Raw genomic sequence first — 20,092 nt, forward strand, 5'->3', positions numbered from 1 at the left:
CAATCTCAGTTGTGCAACATGCTGAGCACATATGGAATGACACTACACAAATGGAACTCTAATTCAATGAAATTGATGAACAATATTTCACCAGAAATTAAAGAACATTGCTTTTCCCCAAGTGCGAAACCAACAGTAAAAACCTTAGGCATTATTTGGAAGCTGGTTGAAGATTAGTTCATATTCAAGGCACCGATTCCAGAAAAATTGCTTTATACAAAACGAGAAGTATTGAGTGTCATCGCCAGACTTTATGACCCCTTGGGTCTTCTGGGACCAATTATAACTCGATCAAAGATCTTTCTACAGAAGCTGTGGCTTAGTAAGCTCGACTGGGAGGATACCCTACCAGAAAACCTTAATTATGACTGAGTGAACTTTGTATCGTCCTTGAAAGCCCTGGACAATCATAAGATCACTAGATATATTTTAACAGATCCACTTCAAAGGGCTGTCTTACTAGGATATGCAGATGCCTCGGAGTCAGCTTATGGAGCAGTAGTTTACATGCATTGCATAAGGGAAGATGGAACTGGCAACTCACGACTTATTGCTAGTAAATCTCGTGTCGCTCCTCTTAAGGTTATTACAGTCCCTCGATTAGAGCTATCGGCTTGACTTGTACTGTCTCAACTTGTCAAAAAGGTACGATTATGTTTGAAAATGGATATAGCTGAAGTGATCTTACACACAGATTCAACTATTGCCATCGTTTGGATCAACACTCCCGCATATCACCTGAAGACCTTTATTGCGAATCGAGTGGAAAAGATACAATCTATTACTGAAGGCTGTCACTGAAAACATATAGCTTCCCACTCCAATCCTGCAGATGTAGTTTCTAGGGGTTTAACTCCGCAAGATCTACTATCCATGCCTAGTTTTCAAGATCTGCGAAAGCCTAGTTTTCAAGATTCGCAAGATCTACTATCCATGGAATTATGGTGGAGTGGAGCGCAGTCTCAAGTAGCACCAACCGTTAAACATCACCTAAAAAGAACCGTGGGTAAGAGCCGCCGCAAACTACAGGAAGCAAGAGCTAGCGTACTCTCGGTCGCGCTCCTAAGCCCCGCCTTTTTTCCCATGAAGCTATGGGCCATTTTTGGTAGGTAAGCTACTCGAGCACGAAGCAGCCGCAAACTACACAACGTTTGCTCGCGTAACTAGTCCACATGACGTGGAATCCAGATGTGGATTGGCTATAGAACAAAGATTTTATTATAACTTATACTTGTCAGTTTTCGTTCCATCAGTTATTATAACGGAACCTATCTGTCAGTTTTCGTTCCGAACTTTGAAACAGAATGGGAAAAATATGCTTATTAGTTAAGCCTATTTATAAATAACTATTTTAATATACAACGTTTATACCATTTTCTTTTCAATACTGAATGTATTAATCATGTAATTTACGTACATCGAGAAAATTCTATTATTTCTTTTTCGACGTGTGGCATGTTTATGTAGTCATCCATTTTCCGCTGCTCTATCTTGCTAGCGTAATGCTCTCGTTGTTGAATTCTGTGAACAGCGAGAGTACTCTCGTATCGCTGCTCTAGCAAACGAAAAACCACGTGAGCAAGAAGAGAGGGGCGGAGCCTTTGACGTCATCGGTTGTGCTAGGACACGTTTGCTAGCATTTTGCTCTCGTAAAGTGCTAGTTTGCGGCGGCTCTAACTCTCATCTAACTATAGAGCAGTTTATAACTATCACTACACAGATAAAAGGAATTTTGAATAGCCGTTCGCTCACTCTTATGTCCTCTGATCCAAGCGACTTCCAAGTTCTAACTGCAGGACACTTTCTTATCGGAAGACCTCTGATTAGACTACCGGAGTCAGATCTCACCGGTAAACGAGATAACTATTTGTCTCAATGGCAAATGTTGACAAAAATTTGTTCAAGTTATATGACCTAAGTGGAAATTAGACTACCTAAACAACTTACAGGCCCGACATAAGTGGCAATTTGAGAAGGACAATATAACACCAGACTCAATGGTCCTCTTAAATGATGAAAACCTCCCACCAGGAAGTTGGTAGATGGGCCGTGTACAGGAAGTTATCAAAGGACCCGACGGGAAGGTGAGAGTGGTTCTGGTGAAAACCCCTCAAGGTGTTTTAAGAGAAGCATAACAAAATTGTGCCTGTTACCATCTAGAAAGAAAATGTGATTCTCCTTGGTGACCTACAACCTCATTTCTGTTGTAATTGTTAAATTTAAATTTAATGTTTAACATTGTTTATCGAAGTATTACTTCATCGCGGGCCGGGATGTTGCCGCCTCGAGGGCCACCGTATTTTTTGTGAGAAAAAATGATAATTTAAAAATGTTTGGAAACGAGAGTTTTTTGTAACGGCCAAGTGCGTCAGCCCTGTTGTTTTTTTCTTGTTCTTGTGTAAAGACCCGCAAACCGCATTAAACTTTTATCAAACCGCAAGTGTTTTCTTTCATATTTATACAGTCCATTAAAGATCGACAAACAGTAATCTTTAAAACAAACGAATCCCCAGATAAAATACCGTCAAAAATTAAAAAAAAAATGTTATTGGCACAGTACTAATTTCTTCGTTTATATTTTTTCTGAAAATGGCACAGTGCAGATATTTGCATAAATAACGGAAGAAGCGAGATTGTTAAACGATAATTTGAAATTATAAGTTTCTCCGTTTACACGACACTTAATGAAAACACGACCGGTTTAATGACACTAGAAGTTGTGTCATTAGAGAATTGAAACATGGCACACGTTCGACTAAAATTGTGAAACCTCGGAATACCAAGTATCTCGCTACAGAAAATGTTAATAACTTTAACTCCGCTGAAAAAGTAGAAAATAATAAATGAAGAAGAAAAACGAAAATAAATTCACCCCACGACAATGATGAAAACAAACTTGAGAATGATGATTATAATGTCAATAACCCCGGTAGAATAACCAATTAATCGGAAATAAAAGATAACTTAATGTCGGTGTTACACTACGGACTGTTCGAAATAGCTGCATCAGTCTGATAAACATGCTAAGTTTCTTGGACAACACAATGGCTAAGCAAACAAAGCGAGAAAAAACGACTCGTTTGGGCTAAATATATCTGGAAAATCCCGTTACGCTCGAAATAACGCCATTCGGTTCGTCGAAAATAAGTTCGACCGGTATGAACATACTGTTGCTAAAAAGTTGGCAAAAGAACAGAAGCATTTAATGAAATATGTATTAGACCAATTGTGAAACACGAACGTGTTTCGGTGACAGAGTAGGGGTGCATAAGTAGCAAACGAATTTGAAACCTGGTGTTTATTGACGAAACCACGAAAAATGTATAGTATTCAAAAATATTACGTAAATATGTTCGTACTTCAGCCATTGAATTAGAAAATAGAAAAAAATTTGTCTTCCAAAACGACCAGGATCCGATGCAGATAGCTAAGATAACAAAACATGTTTGAAGTCTCCCGATGTTATCCTTTCTTATTGTGAGGATCTCAATTTCATTGAACATTTGTGGGTAGAAATAAAATGAAAAGTAGTCGAGCGACACCCACGATGCAAAAATCAGTTGCAACCAATGATACAATTCATTGGAATAAAATTAACTTTGAAGTCTGCGAAGGTCTAGTTTTCAAGTTGCTTCGTCATTGCAATGCGGGACAAATGGGAGGCTCTACAAACTACTGAAAATTTTCAATATGACAAAATTATATGTTTATATGACAAAGTTTGTCACCGTGCCAATAATTTTTCTGAATAATTTTCAACGGTATTGTTTTTGGTAATTATTATATTTTTTTAATTGTATTTATTTTAAAATAAGAATAAATTTACAAAACACAACATACAAATTTAGCAAAGTTTTGAACAGGACTTTTCTGTTTTGTCTGTTAAAAAAGAAACATTTGTGACGACCGACAATTTTTGCAACTGAATGTGATAGAAATAGACAAGTCTTGACAATTACGATTATTAAATCACAATTGTAAGCTTTAAAGGAATTAAAAATCGTTGCAGTTATATCGCTTGAAAATACCTGACAGTTACTTCATATACAAATGGATTATTTTCACATTGGTTTGAAGGTTTTTCGAGAATTACGGATAGAATGTAATTTATTCTTCATAATAATTTTCGAGAAAGTGATAAGATTCGAAAATTGAGTAGATAAATGCTTGTTACTAGTTTTTAATTCCACACAACACCAACTTAAAAATCAATGTAAAAACTATTTTTTACCTTCATCATTTTCTTATCACCAAATATTCTATTCGAGAATTTTTCCTCGTTCTTTAAACTTACAATAGACAATTTCTCCACCACAACATTTCGATTTCACACAAGGACAAAAATACAATTGTTTAACAAATTGTTTGCCGAAATAGTAAAATTGAAACATTTCCTGGTAAAATTATATTTTAATAAGCGAGATTTTTTTGTAAAAGGTAAACGTATCTCTGTAATTTCGTATTAAATTTCAAATTACTAGTTATCACATCAAATCAATTGTGACCGAACATTGAAAATTCGTCAAATATTTGTAATAATTGTATATATATATGCATATATACATATATACGGGGACAGAATTTCGCTCAGCAAATTTAAACCTTAATCACACCAGGTCTCTAGTGAAAAGTTTTACAATTTTTTAGGAAGGTTTGCGTATTAGAGAAATTTTAGCAGTTAAAAGTCGAGGGTTTTTTTTAAAACTCTTTCCGCCCTGTGGGCACTAAGAGGGCCTCTTTTTGCAAGCCCATTATGAGGTCGGCCAGGCCTACAATGGGGCGACCGGGTGGTGGGGGACGGAGCCCGACATATTCGGACGGACCACCCCCCGAAAAATTCCTGGGGATTTTTTGACCGGTCGGGATTCGAACCCGGGTCCTCCAGAGCGGTAGGCTGCCGCCTTGACCGCTCGGCCATCCGGCCACAAAGTCGAGGGGTAGAGAGATAGAGGTGTCGTGTGTTAGATGTAGAGTACGGTCGAAGTTAATAATATTACTGCTTAATAGCATTTACAATTTTTTAAATAAAATTCATTAGTACCCTCAAAATTAAGGTTTTGTCATTTTATAATAATTAATGATATGTAATGTGCTTTTTAATAAAATATCATAACAGATGTTTTTGCCTGGAAACATACGCAACTGGATTCTGGGTTTATATTCAAAGCGTATTGAATAAATATACTTAAAGTAATGCGTTAATAATAGTTAAATGTATAAATAATATATAATGTAGATAAAGCAATACATTAATAATAGTTTAATATATGAAAAAATTGAAAGAAAAATATCGATGTAAAATAAGTAATCATTGCAGTTCTTTTAAAAAATTCAGTCAAGAAATTCGAATGTATTTCTCATATATATGTTACGTCCATCTATTTAATGCAAACAACACACGCGAGTAAAGATTATATTGTTTTTTTCTGTTCGTTCCAGCAATTTTTCAGTAGTAAATAGATTTACTACTTTTTCCACCGTAATACATTATAGTACAAAATATATTATGCCTCATAATAAAATAATGATAATTTCTTATGTTTAAGTATGATTAATATGATTTAGTTAATCGCCATTACCGAAACGTCAACTGGCACAATAGTATTACGACGTCGTTGAATTTTCAACCTTTAAGTTTCTCCAAGCAAAGTTTATCGAAAAGAAAAATTTGTAATTTCTTCGTGTTTACAATATTGAAAAGACGAAGAAATTACAAATGTTTCTGTTCAATAAGATAGCGTTACTCCTTCTAATCTAATCAAATGCGTTAGTTAAATGATTGATTACATTAATTTGATGTTGATTATAAGGACTAACTGGGCCAAGTGAATTTGATTTTATGAAAATGTATTTCCAAACGGGTCCGAACTCAGTTTACGTTACGGAATGATCACTGGCAAGTACAGAGTGACGACAAAATGGTTACTCGGATACAAGCACCTTTACTCTATAGCGATATAGACAGGCGCCAATTTATAAAAATTATTTTTCAATAATTTACGTCCGAAATTCAGTCGTAGAAAGGCGTTACCACACTTAATTTTTTGTGTCCGGTGAGAACCGGAAAGGTCGAAGATAACACGTTCCTGGTCGGACATCTTTATTTCGTAAATTTACGTTCAATCCCGACATCGTTTACTCCCTTCTGGTACGCTGGAAAATGTACATACTTTACTAATACATTTAAAAATAAATTATACAAAAAAAAGGTCGATTTTCTACTCCCTCCTTTTAATTTTCGCCAGAAATCTCGGTAAGAATTTCCCGGTACGGACGAACCGCTGTATATCTAGTTTTAGAAAATTTCTGGAAATAAAGCATTGTCCCCTTTCTAATCCGAAAACAAAGCTTTTAATCGGATCGATAATCTAAAAATAGTAAATAAAGAATTATACCTAAAGTGAATAAACGTTTCACTAAATTGGATATAAAGACGATAAAATAGTTTAAATAATTTATTTATTGCGCTGTACTTAAATTGTCACAATTGTTACGCGCATCCGATTATATTTGGATTTATACGAAAAGGTCGGTTTGAAAAAAGTTGTTGGAAAATTATCCGGAGATTTAGACTCGGAGGTAACTCGAGCACAGGAAAAAGACAATTGATATGCCCGGCTGGAGCTTTTTTTTCCAAATAAAATTATTACAATGGAAAGCCACGGATAATATCCGCGAGCGGCGTGTTAAGTTACGAGAACTTTGATTCTACGATTTTCTTACGAGAAAACACTTTTGCCCATTTTTGTAGATGAAGAAGTATAATTATTCAAAATAGAAAATATTTTTTCTTTTCAACGTACCGTGTATAATTGAAATTCGCGATTCTTGTCAAAAATAAAAACTTTATTTACTAGTTTAAGGTAAAGTTTATTTGACGGAATTTAAAAATCTTTTAATATTTACTGAAATAATTTATTTTATACGAGTGGAAAATGCGGCAGAATATTAATTACTTGTAGGAGATTGCGAATTGGTTGGAAAGATTAAAATTTATTGGTTAAGTACGCGAATGTCCGATTAATCGGCAAATAGTTCAGATGGAAAAATAAAAATTGTTAATAATAAATAAAATTTCGATTACCCATATTCGTTTTAAAACCAGATGATCGATTAAAAATTCGATATTACAATAATATGTCGTTTATATTTACTACTAGTAAATTTCTTCGTATCATTCTAGAAAACGTGTTATCGTTTACAATTACATACGCAAAATCCACATTTTCTTTTTTTTTTTTTTTTGCTTATTTTCTTATTAATTTCTTCTAATCGTTGTAATCATCACCTTTTCTAAATATTTAATGTGTATCGTGTACTTGCTTTATTTTCTGTTGTACTTAATTATTTCTTCCTTGTGTTTGTTGGCGGTAAACATTACTATCAATTAGTTTTTATGTCGATAAAATAAATATTTCTCCTCGTTTTTACTAAATGAACGACGAAATGAAATTTTATAAACGAAAATAAACCACGAGGTTGCCTTCTACTAATATTCTACGAAATTTCTAGAAATACTTAAAATGCATTCGACTAAAAGACACTATTTTCTACATTTTTCGGAATAATTTTAATTGATGTCATTGAATATTCTAAGAACCGATGCTAGCCTAGTAAATTAAACCAGGTTATGTTTAGACGTTTAACGAACGACCTCGAGTGTAGATACAACTATTTCGTAACTACTCGTAAACGATCGTAACGGTTGCTTATTTAAACGCATTCCGGAAACTTCCTTCGGGTTTTTTACATTTGTTATTCGGGCGAGAAATCCTTTGATCTAAAGTTTGAATTATAAAGAATGGAAAATAGTAGTATGACGAATCCCTTCGAAACTGCTGGATGGTTGTCTCGTATGCTCTTTTGGTTCGTAACGTTTTCATTACTTTTATTATTTATCAATAATATACCTATTATTAAATTTAAACGAAGTGATTTTTGAATCGACGTCAATATTTCCGACTTACAAAAATGCATTTCCAGCAAATCTCGTGTAATTTTTTTACCTATTCGCCTAATTAAAACCCGATTACAAACGTAACGATGACGACAAAATCGAGTTAAATTATATTTACGCCGAGAAGAAACGTAGAGCTGTAGTCGGAGCTTGTATAATTTGCTGGAGCCATTTATTCGTTAAAACGCTTTGGCTCCGACTTCAAATTACTTTTTGGTACCGGGTGTTCATTTCTTCGGCTGTTCGATAGAAAACTTGGTTTTCTATCGAACAGCCGAAAACGTTTTACTTGGCAAATATTTAAAAGTTTCGTGAATTTAAGAAAAACTTCTGAAACAACTTGTGCGTTCGACTTACTGCCAGAGCGTATGTATTCTGTTAATTCTTTTTAGAATTAAACAAACTCAATTTATATCGACCGTGATGTAGACAATGTTTTAGTAGCTTTTAAATAATAATTAAATTATTACAATGGCAATTATGATTGATGTAGGCCTACTCTCATTCTACTATAAGCTAGCAATTGTAAAAAACATACTGAACAGCTTTTCCATCCGTTGCTAGAATAACGAAGAAAATAATTAGTGAACGGTAGTTATTGCTTCATTGTTTGTTGGTCTCTCGTTATCTTATCTTCGTCTTCTCTCGTCAACTCTACTTCGTCTTCGTTTTATTAAGTTATGGCAACGCGACACTCGGGCGATCTGCCTAAGAAGTATCCTTCCGGCAGGTCATTTTAAGGGTAACTGGCCCCTATTCGGGTGTTACGGACGTGGAGAAAACCCGGAAAACTCCGCGTGGCCAGCCCTTGGCGGTGAGGCGCGAAACCACGACCGAACTCCCAGTGTTCACGAACGGAACCGCTTGGCCACTGGTGGGCCGAGTCTACTTTGAATAATCCGCTAAAATGACCTATTGTTAAGCGAGATGGAAAATCTTTTTCTATCGTTTATATAAAACTAGCATACGAGCCCGGCGTTGCTCGGGCGAAAAGTAACCATAGCGCTATTATAGCTGATCTTATTTCTTTTCACCGGGTGAAAGAATTTGTTCTCCCTCTTCCTAGACTAATTACAAAATTTTTAGATAGGTATAAAAATATGTTTGATTTCCCAAAACGCCGCAAAAAACCCCGCATCTATAATAGAACAGTAGAAGCCGAGTTCTTCGAAATAATTTTTAACCCTCTCTGTCACTCCCGCCGGGGGAATTTTTAAAACTCCTTTCTTAGCGTGCATTCTCATGACGTCCCCTAACTGTGTACCAAACTTCAACTTTCGACTGCTAACTGTTCGGGCTCTGCGCTTACTATTATTATTAAGAACTCATCTCGACCATATATATATATATATTTATATAGAACGATAAAAACGAGTTATAATTTAATTAACAAAAAACAACGGTTTAAATAACCCGCTTCTTTATGGAGCAAATGCGCTTAAAAATTATAATAGGGGGTTCATCGTCAGCGATCTCGCTACAAAACGCTGGTATAAACAATATACACGTAGTTAATTTCATCATCTCCTACGGTTATAATTAATTTTTCAATCAACAACTTATAATAAAAATCCTGCGAAAGGAAACAATTTGACGAATCCGAGTTTATCGTTTTCCATTAAACGAACGGTTTTTGTCTTAGATTATTTATTTAGGCCTACTTATTACAGCAAAAGTAGCAAACGTTGTCTAGCCGTACATTTCCGGTCTCTAAATAATAAAAACCCGTCAACTGTAAGAAGAAAACCGTAAACCCCGCACCGATTAAAAGGATGCAGATTCCTTATTATTAGTAAATTCCGAAAATGAAGTCTAAATATCTCTATTTAATTACACGAAATAATTAAAAAAAAAGTAATATTATACTTTTAAAATTTTGTTTTAACCTTATCACGTGCAAATGACGACGTATTTTTTATTTATAATTTTGTAATTTTTACAATTATATATCGTGACAAAACAAAATTTTAATTGCAGTATAAAAAATTTATTGTATAAATATAAAAATCCCGTATACTTATGTATTATTTTATATATTTTGTCATTTCAGTTTTAAAATCTATCTTGTCTTAGTTGACTTTTATATTTTTTTGAACTTTATCAGAAGAGATACTTGTCGCATTTCGTCCTCATATCTTATTTAATATGCTCAGAGTAGAAAATTATAAGATTATCGGCCAAGAAAACGAGGCCGATATTCGGTTATTAAATGGAAATTACGAAAGTCTCTTTCGTAATTTCCATTTAATAACCATTCAATATTTACGTCTCGTCTGGCGTGACGTAAATATTACAATAACTATCGATATTTAGAAAATAAAAGAAATGGCAAATTTTAAGTACAAAATAGCTGTATAGGAAAAATCGAATACTTTCGACCAAGATTATTCCTAAAAATTGTGCGATTGAACGTGACTCGTACGAAAAGGAAAGATGGACGAAAAATGAAGTAAATGTTTTTACACGTAAGCCCGGCTTTTCCGAATTATTTTACCGTTTCTTCTTGGACGTTTCAGTTATTTGGCGCATATTCCATCGAGGGTTAAGTCGGAAGTCAGTCCCGAGATTATACCGAGTGGTCGGTGCCGGTCTCTCGGCTTTATCGCGCGAAATGTAAGAAACCCGTCTGCCCCGTGTCTAATGTAGTATCGGAACATACAGAACGGGCTCGTTTTTTTCTGCGAAATTTTTTTTTAGACGATGACGATTTCCCAAGTTTATCAATTTAAATATGCGAATTACCTTTGATAATAAAATAATTACTTTAAATTTTATTTTATAAGAGAATAAATCGGATAAAATAATGTCACCACTGAAACTTTCGTTACCTATCAAGATACGTTTATATCAACTTTTTAATATGATAGAAGTTAAAGAACACTATTTAACTTATTATTTTTATAAATAATTGTTTTATATGACTTTTATGGTATAAGAAAGTATACCATACACATACAAAAAACCGTATAGAAATGATAGGTAAATCACAAATTATTCCACGTAACAATTGAATCGAAAATGGTTTTAAGTAACCACGAACGTACACATTTACACTTTTAAAATTTGTTTATAATTCGTCGTTTAATTCGACTATTTGTTCCCCGGAAAGTAATTTACCATAAATCAAAGGTATTTTATTGTTTGCCGTAAAAAGCAAAATTTATATGGAATACTTTCAGTTGGCTCTTTCCGTTATTGAATAAAGGGAGGAAGAAAAAGGAATTAGACGACGACGATATTTATTGTAACGTCAAAGAAAACGACTCTCGTCATTTGGCTGATTTATTACAAAAGTACGTAAACTAAGCTTTATTTAATTGACAAATTCTTAAATTAATACATTTTTCTGCTTAATACTTGTAATTTAAAATGTAAAATTATTTCGTAAATAGTTGTAGCATATTTTGTGATACGTCAGTAAGTTTTGTTTAATATTTTCGTTTTATTCATTTATTAAGCTTTAAACGGGGCGTTAAAACTCAAATGTTTTGTTTCGAAAACAATTTGGATATAAATATACTAGAATGCCGTTTATTCGAAACAAATTTATCAGGACCCAAAGAGGACAACGTTTCGGATGAAGAGATATTTGACACGGGGAGATAATTAAATGCTTATTTGAATAGCATAATTATCTCTACGTCAACTAATGCTCCACGAAAATTAAGAATGCGCTTAACGCGTATATCGAATCGGTTTCGTGTATATAGATAATACACGAATCCGCTCGAATTACACAATTTACATTTAATACAATCGAAAAAAAATCGACGTTGCCTTTTCAAATTAGATATTTTCTACGCTAGCGGCCAAAATTAAAGCCCCAAGCTCAAAATTTGTATAAAGTGGACACGGTGGATGGTAACTAGCCGAAAATTACGTCATACGTAAATGAGTGAAGTGCCATCCTACCAATTGATTGATCGAACGAGACACGATAACGACAAAATTTAATGCGCTAAACTGTATATTCGAGAAAATTGCTCTACTAATTTAGAACCGCTGACTGTGAGAAAATGCATTTAATGCATCAGTGGCCTATCATCTATGCCAGGGGTGAGCAACCTTTTTAATCAACGGGTCAATTTAAATTTTAAAATTTTTTGGCGGCCGCACATAAAGTAACACTTATTAATAATTTACAAAACTTTATTTATAATAAACATTAGAATAAAAAAATATAAAATTTTAAAAAAGTAAAGATTTCATATACAGATTTTAATGCAAAATAAAAACAAACAAGAAAAGAGCACAAAAACGAATTTACTTGAAATTTTTAATGAGAAATTTGGCACTGTTTTTTCGATACGAGCCGATCAATATCAGCCGGAATCGATGAGGTAGCTACACGTACGCAGCTTTCTAATCGCGCATCACTCAGTCTCGATCGGTGGTCATTTTTGATTAATTTCGTGGTTGAAAATAATTGTTCGCAAACGTACGTACTTCCGAACAGAGACATCATTTGCTTCGCATTTTTCGTCAAAAGCGGAAATTTCTCGGGGCTCACGTAAGATTTATAAAAATTTTCGATGTTTACCGAGAAAAATACATTTTTTAAATCGGTATTATTCTGCGTGTCGATCACTTCCATTTGAAAGACTTCGGAAACTGTATCCACATCGATATTAAATGGCGAGGCAAACATTTTCGTGGAAACCGCTGTCTTCTCAGCTTCGAACATTTGAAATCGTAAATGAAATTCGTTGATTAATTAAAATGTCTATGCATTGTGCGTATTTTTGAGAAGTAGTAACGTTTTCTTTTTCTAAATGTGGAAAGTGAGACACATTATTCTGCAAAAGATGCTGTTTCCACAATTTTAATTTGCGCTCAAAACCCCGAATTTTATCATACAAATTGTGAATAAACTGTCCTTTGCCTCGAAGTTCCACATTAAGATCATCGAGATGCCGAGTCATGTAGATAATAAACCCAAAATCGCACATCCATTCTTTATTACCAAAATGAAGAAAGGCATATCCCTTCGTATCCAAGAACAATTGTATTTCGCTTTTTAAGTTGTATACTTTTTTTAGCATCGCGCCTCTACTAAGCCAACGTACTTCGGTATTAAAAACCACGTCGCCATATCCGGTTTCTAAATCTTTCGGGAATTCTTTAAATTCACGGGGATTTAACCCGCGAGACTTTATAAAATTGATCAGTTTAATTATTGGTACCGTGACATTTGGCAAACTCGATCTTTTCGCGCACAAATTTTCCTGGTGAATGATGCAGTGGTTAACGAATATTTCCCTTCCTGCGACCTTCTTAATGTCTCGAAATAGCCTTCCCGATACTCCTACCTCCGTGCTCGACATTGCTCGTGCTCCATCCGTCGATATACCAATAATCTTTTCTAATAAAATTGAAAAATTTTCCAACACAGACTTTAGTTCGTCGTACAGGTCTTTGCCGGTTGTAGTCCCTCGCATTGGAATCGGTGAACGCAATTCTTCGGTAATATTAAACTTGGTGTCAATACCACGTAAAAATATAGCCAGTCGTGCCGTATCGCTAATATCGCAACTCTCGTCGAGTGCCAAAGAACAGTATTCGAATTTTGCAATGCGTTCACGAAGCGTCGTTGCTATGTTCTCGGACAAGTCTTCGATTCTCCTCGCAATGATGAATCTTGATAAACTAATGTTTGAAATAATATTTATTTTATCGGGAAATGCTATTTCTGCAACAGCAGTCAGACATTCTTTTATCATCTCTCCATCCGCAAAGGGTTTCATTTTTTTGCCAGTATTTGACTGGCAACGAAACTAGCCTTTACTGCCGTATTTGATAAAATAGCTTGATTTTTAAAAATAGCCTGTTGGTTTCCCAAGTTTTTCTCCATTTGATTAAACTTATCTATCCGGAGTTGTCCTGTTAGGTTTTTATATTGTTGTTCATGTTTTGTATCGTAATGCCTTTTTATGTTATATTCTTTTAATGTCGACACAGTCTCTGAGCGTATTAAGCATACAGCTTTGACGAAAGTGAAAAAATAATCAAATTTCCGCTTTTCTTGGAAATGTCTGCGCTCATCCGCAACCTTGGGTTTTTTTGTTTGCTTTTCCGACATGCTATTATGGATTAAAAATTTGAAAGTTAAAAAAATCTGTAGGAATACTTAATTTTGAATAAAAAAAACTCTAATATTACCTTTTTGACAATAATATTGCACTCGCGCCTTTCAAGAAACACAAGAATTGCTAAAATTGCTAGTTAACAGCTTACCAGTCTGACTGATTTTGTGACAGAAGCAAACACAAACAAGCACAGACGCGGCGCGTTTGTATTGCATGTTTAAACAAGTCGACGACAAGTGAGTAACTCGTCACAAAAAATTCTTTCGGTTTAGTATGTACTACCATTTTATTATAATTAATTTTATAACAATATATTGATGAGAGAAAGTCGATAAAATAAATTCAATTATAGAAATGCTCGGCGGGCCGCATAAACATGTTTAACGGGCCGCGTGTTGCTCATCCCTGATCTATGCCTTAGAAAAGGCAATCGAACGATTCGTTTTTGCCTAGTACGGTACAGTACATTTGTGTATATACAGCACTTTAAATTCGGACGCGAGTGTATAGTAAAATTAACGTTTAGGTTTATGCAAATCGGTCCGTTTAACTTATAGATTGAAAAAGATGCGAAATCGCTTCTTTTTCGATGTAATTTACGTGTGGAACAAGGCTCGATAAGAGGGAATTTTATAGAGTAAAACAGAAATAAACGGCTTTGGCTAGAGATTTTTTGACGTTGAGCCATTGATGGCTTCGGTAAACGAACGAGGTCGAGAAAGTATAATCGAAAATATTAGTAACGAAAGTGGCGTAAGAATTGCAAAAAATATTATTTTATCAAAATAAAATTTCACTTTTATTTCAGTATAAATAATTTATAATAAATCTAAAGTCATTTCGTGTTTATAATGGCATTTTATAACGGTCGATTCTTCCATTTCCCATAGAAATATTTATTTCGATTTACGTGGATAGTTTATGCCGGCGAGGTGCTAGTTGCTCAAAATAGTTGGACCAGTTAAGGCCATTTTATTAATGGAGACTACTAAATTCAATTATTATTATTTATATAATGCGTATCTCTAACGCAAACGCGGCATATAGATTATATATACACAAATAATACAGAGTAACCAAAATGAGAAATGTAAGAAAATTATAAGCGAAAATAAGTATAAAAAGTAAAAATAAGTAAATAAAGATAAATGCATCTTTATTTTCATTTTATTTACTCGTATTATACTAAAATTATATTGTAATAGAAAAGTTAACAGTTTCGTTTTATAATAGAGAATGGAATAGAGAATTACAAAAGGCAAAGCCAAGTTTAACCAAGTGTCTGATTCGTCTGTTTCGTTTTACGTACTTGCGCCTATTTCCATTCTTCTTTATTCAGGTATGGGTAATTCCTTATTTAATATTGACGATTCCAGAGAGATTTCATTTACGCATTTTTTCAAAGGAGTGTTTCCTTGTCATCTTCCCCGCCTATTGGATCGGAATACTCGCAGAGTATTTCAATAACAAAACGTACGACAATATATTTGCATATTTAGCAGCTGCGGGCGTTTGTTGTTTTACCGCAGTCTACGGTTTCATTGTCACCGAACTTCTATTTCGAACCAGCAGACTCGATATGAAAATAAGAATCGCTTGTTCCGGAGCTGTCTACAGAAAGGTTTGCTTTACTTTTATTCACCTGCGAATAGACACAAATTTCGTTTTTACAACTGAAATGCCACAGGCAAAGTTATTACTTATTTCTCGATTACAGGCGCTTCGTTTGAGTTATTCTTCGCTTGGAAAATCGTCTGTAGGACAAATGGTGAACCTGCTGTCCAACGACGTTAATAAATTCAATAACGTAAGTCAGTTATTCGCTTTGCTACGTCCGAAATTTAATCGGTCGTTCTGTTTTATTACCACTTCAAAGTTATAAAAATCCGTTTTTTTTACTTTCGTACTGTCGAACTGCTAATTTGCAAACTTACATCGTTAAGTAAGTTGTATTTTTCCACGTATCTTTTCAGTGCACGTATTTATCCACTTACGTCATCACTGGCCCCATTCAATTAGTTATAACAATTTGGATTCTGTGGAACTATATGGGGTACGCAGTATTATCTGGAGTCGTGGGGTATTGTCTTATATTTTCCGCTGCAGATAAAAATAGGAAAAATGTTTTCTAAGCAAAGGTAAGAATTTTCGTCTTTGCACGTGACGTTTGAGAATAATTTATGACATAAAAAAATTTAAAGAATTCGAACGTGATTGCATAAATTGTTAAGTAGCATTATAGCGTTAATTACTAACGATTAATTTTTAGTAATTACGTCTGAAAATCTTTATAAACTTGTGAAGAGAGACTCTAAATTTGTTTTTGTTTGTGATAATACGAGAAATCTGCAGCTGTCGGCTTTCGACGAGTCCAACCCGAACGTTTTCGATTGTTTTCTCCCTCTTAACTCTGTTACAGTCTACTTTAAAAACTTTCAAATAATATTACTCATAAAACATATATATATTAGTTAATTAATTAAATAACTATATATTTCCTTAAAGAATCGAAGCAACAATAAGCGGTGGTGAGAGGAAATGAAAATGCTGTTATTTAAAATAATGCGGATGCAAATTCAAAAAAGTAAAACTAAGGAGATAGCGCTTAGAATAATTGTTCAATGAGCGTGGCCCTTTTCAGCCAGTTACACTGACAAATATTTTTTCTACGATGTAGACACGGACACGTACAAGTGGACGCGGCAAAAAATAACATTTCTTTGTTGGAAATAACGATACTTTAATTTGAATCGTCCGGTATTTATAATTATCACTTTCGTATTCTACAAATAAATAAATATAAATACAGTGGTGCCTCATATAACGTACTTAATCCGTTCCAGGTGCACGTCCGTTAAGTGAAAAGTCCGTTATACGAAACGCATTTTCCCATAAAAATACATGTTAAAACATCTAATTCGTTCCGCAGCATAAAATAACCGTACTGTATCATAAAAAAACATGGGGTGCGTTCTTTTATTCCTCCGCGTAACTCTGCGCGAGCGACATCCGTCGAACGGCAAAAACGGCCGCTTGTAGCAGTAGTTTACGGTAAAAAGCAACACGGCGTCTTCCGTGGCTCAGATAGTTTCGTTTTCGGGTCCATTATGTGGTTTTATGAATGAAAAGTTAAAAATTGTGAAAGCGCAAGTTAGTGCACGCGGTGATGTAAGTGTCTTTACGAATTTTTTTCGAATGGTAGCCGGCATTCTAATTTTTTTCGTGGCTATTTTGAATGCTCTTTCAACAAATAATCCATTTCATGGTTAAATTTTACAATTGGGACTCTTCTTTTGCTTTTAAAAGCTCATATTTTAGAATTATAGATTCCTCCATCACGATACTATCGATAGTGCGAGCGCTACCATCTTTCTTTTACCGTCGTTCCTAAATGCCTACAAACAGCAGCGCACTCCCGTAGTGGCGGAGACGCAGAGCTCCGCTACTACGTCTCCGGTTACGTTTGTTTAGTATGTTAGGAAAACACTAACGCACCCATGGAGCAGTAGCCAATCATGCCGAAAAGTCCGTTGTTCGCAGCCAGTCCGTTGCTCGAGTCACGTAACGGCCAAACAGAAAGTCTGTTGTTCGCAGCGTCCGTTATTCGAGGCGTACGTTATACGAGGCACCACTGTATGTACTTGCGTGTTCTGAAACCGTGTCTTCTTTTATCTGTTTTTACTGAAGCAGCTAGGTGCATAGACAAACACTGGGCATTTCTGACAGTGTCTGTCTATGCACCTACTTGTGACAGTAAAAACAAATAAATATTCTATATAACTTACATATACAAGTTAGGTTTCTTCAAATGAACTAATTACATTACGTCAGTTTTGTTAAAACAATACAATAATACATTTTTCGCCGATTGAACTGAAGTAATTGATCCAGACGCACTTGTATACGTTTAAATAAATTTAACTTTAATTTATAAGCGTAGACGTTTTCTGATGGCACTGTAAACTACGAATCAAATAAACAATGTGTATGAATTATTCGTATTCGGTTGCGCTGCTAAATATTATGAGACCACAGGCTAAGGTGAACTTCGGACATCTTTGATGTAAATTGATATTCAATAATAGAATATTTCGGGACCAGGCATCGGAGAAACGTTGTTTTCTATCCCAGAATAATCATTCGAAAGTTCATAGAGAGCTGTCGCATTCTATAGTAGAGCTCGGCCACACCTTTAATGTTAAACTTCCAATTTTGGCTCTCACTATCTCCACCACCAACGTGTCGATTTGGATGAAATTTAAAATATTTAGTGCTCACGGCCAGTTCCGTCGACATTTTAAGTTTTAAATAAATTCGTTGGGTCGTTTCGAACTTAACTGCTGCGAATTTTGTGGCCTACATTTTTGATAGAGAATAGCCGCACCGTGTTACCGAACAATCTAGCTGTCAACGTTTCGTAACTTTTTCCAGCGCCGGCAGCCCGATATTTGCCGTTTTCGAGTGTGAGAACCGAGGGGATTAAACGGCGAGCCCGACCCTACTTATCGGCTTCCTTGTCCGGTTGGTCTTAGGAGGGCGATTGGAGTAGTGGGGAAGGCTGGTGAAATCGGGATACGGTGTCGGAGGTACTTAAGGATGACAGCAGTAAATTATAAAACAACACATTTAATAAACACCTAGATACAATTCTAATTACAATTATTCTAGAGTAAAAATACAAGATACCAAATTAACAGTAAATACTCGTATCCGCACGACAATTCTATTTGGCGCGTGACCGTTCGTACGTTAATGTTCGGTAATACTAGTTTAACTTATAACTAGGCGAGAGAGCGAGAGAGTCTCGTAATCTACGTATAATATACCTCTTAGACCGTTGTATAGGACGTTAACGAAGCGCTCCAGGATGGTCAATCAGGAGGGGTGGCACGTAGAGCTCTGTCTTCGGGCTGGAAGTGACTGTTATGGCTTATGGCGGGACGGGTCTTATGTCTGCTGCGATGCCTCCGTCGATGTCCACCGCAGTCCGCCCAGAGGTAGTTACCTTAGTGTATGGCGGGCCAGGAGGTCTAGTTGATGTCCGCTCGGAGTCCGCGTTCAACCCCATTTTATACCCATTTTGGAGGAGCTGACTAATGCATCGGATAATGCAACTCTTGGGGATACTATAGATTACCACCTATGGAATTTCGGGTCTTTCGGTATATATCTGAACTCAGGAGACCGAGACGAGTTCAACGATAATCTACTTTTGGACCGGAGGCGAAAAATAAAACAGTTATCATACTTTTTTCCAGCGATCGCGCGATGATAGGGTGTCGCGTCGCACTCTCCGCTAAGTCGGCCTCGCTATCGCGATCGGGAGTCGCGTCGCTGGCCGTTAAAATTGCCTTTAGTAGTCGTTTCCCCCTTTTTTTTTACTTTGTTCAAGAACTACCGTGAATCAATAACTAGTGACGTTTAGCGCATGGCGGCCTGCCGGCGGCTCCCTTCCGGGAGGTCAGTCGGAAGCACGAACAGTGGGAACGGCCACCACGTTGGCTGCCATGAGTAACATCAACCGAAATGGCGATCGCGCGATGATCGGAAGTCGCGTCGCTCTCTCCTTTCTCGTATCGCGTGTTTAACCCTCCTGGAGATGACCCGACGTCGTGGTTTGCAGACTTTATCGCAAGATGGCAGTACTAGCAACTATTGTGCCGTTTTCGTGAGAGCATTAAAAAAGTATAACTTAAAAGGTATGATAACTTTTTTTATTTTTCGTCTCCGGTCCAAAAATAGGGTACCGTTGAACTTGTCTCGGTCCCCCGAGTTCAAATATATAATCAAAGTCCTGAAATTCCATAGGTGGTAATCTGTAGTACACCCCAACTCTTTCCTAGTTCGATGTGTGTCTAGAGTTTGTTTACCATAACTGTCAAAAATCGAACTTTTCGACAAATTTATGACCTCTTTCTCTCCGGTATTGTTACTCATTCTATTTCATAAAATCGATAACAGTTGTCAAACAAATTGAATTTATAGCTGAAAGTTTAGTCACTTTCGGGTCAAGATTTGTCTCGCGATCTTTGTAATAATTGTGAAAATA

The 20,092-nt window shown here is 35.5% G+C and overlaps 2 protein-coding genes across 2 annotated transcripts in view; one reads left to right on the forward strand and one right to left on the reverse strand.

Annotated features, from left to right (window-relative positions):
* Nucleotides 1-12,627: 12,627 nt before the first annotated feature.
* LOC136987498 (general transcription factor II-I repeat domain-containing protein 2A-like) lies at nt 12,628-13,701 on the reverse strand. The gene has a single exon (XM_067285230.1). It carries the CDS (start codon nt 13,699-13,701, stop codon nt 12,628-12,630), a length of 1,074 nt encoding a protein of 357 aa, XP_067141331.1.
* Nucleotides 13,702-14,733: 1,032 nt separating this feature from the next.
* LOC136987499 (ATP-binding cassette subfamily C member 4-like) overlaps nt 14,734-20,092 on the forward strand; it is a 39,936-nt gene continuing 34,577 nt past the window's right edge. The window contains exons 1-5 of the mRNA XM_067285231.1: nt 14,734-14,796; nt 15,383-15,664; nt 15,761-15,850; nt 16,017-16,081; nt 16,125-16,181. Coding sequence (XP_067141332.1) covers nt 14,734-14,796; nt 15,383-15,664; nt 15,761-15,850; nt 16,017-16,081; nt 16,125-16,181 — 557 coding nt within the window. The remainder of the gene's footprint in view (nt 14,797-15,382; nt 15,665-15,760; nt 15,851-16,016; nt 16,082-16,124; nt 16,182-20,092) is intronic.

Source organism: Centruroides vittatus, unplaced genomic scaffold, assembly GCF_030686945.1.
Source record: "Centruroides vittatus isolate TY-2023 unplaced genomic scaffold, ASM3068694v2 scaffold_2342, whole genome shotgun sequence".
Lineage (NCBI taxonomy): Eukaryota > Metazoa > Arthropoda > Arachnida > Scorpiones > Buthidae > Centruroides > Centruroides vittatus.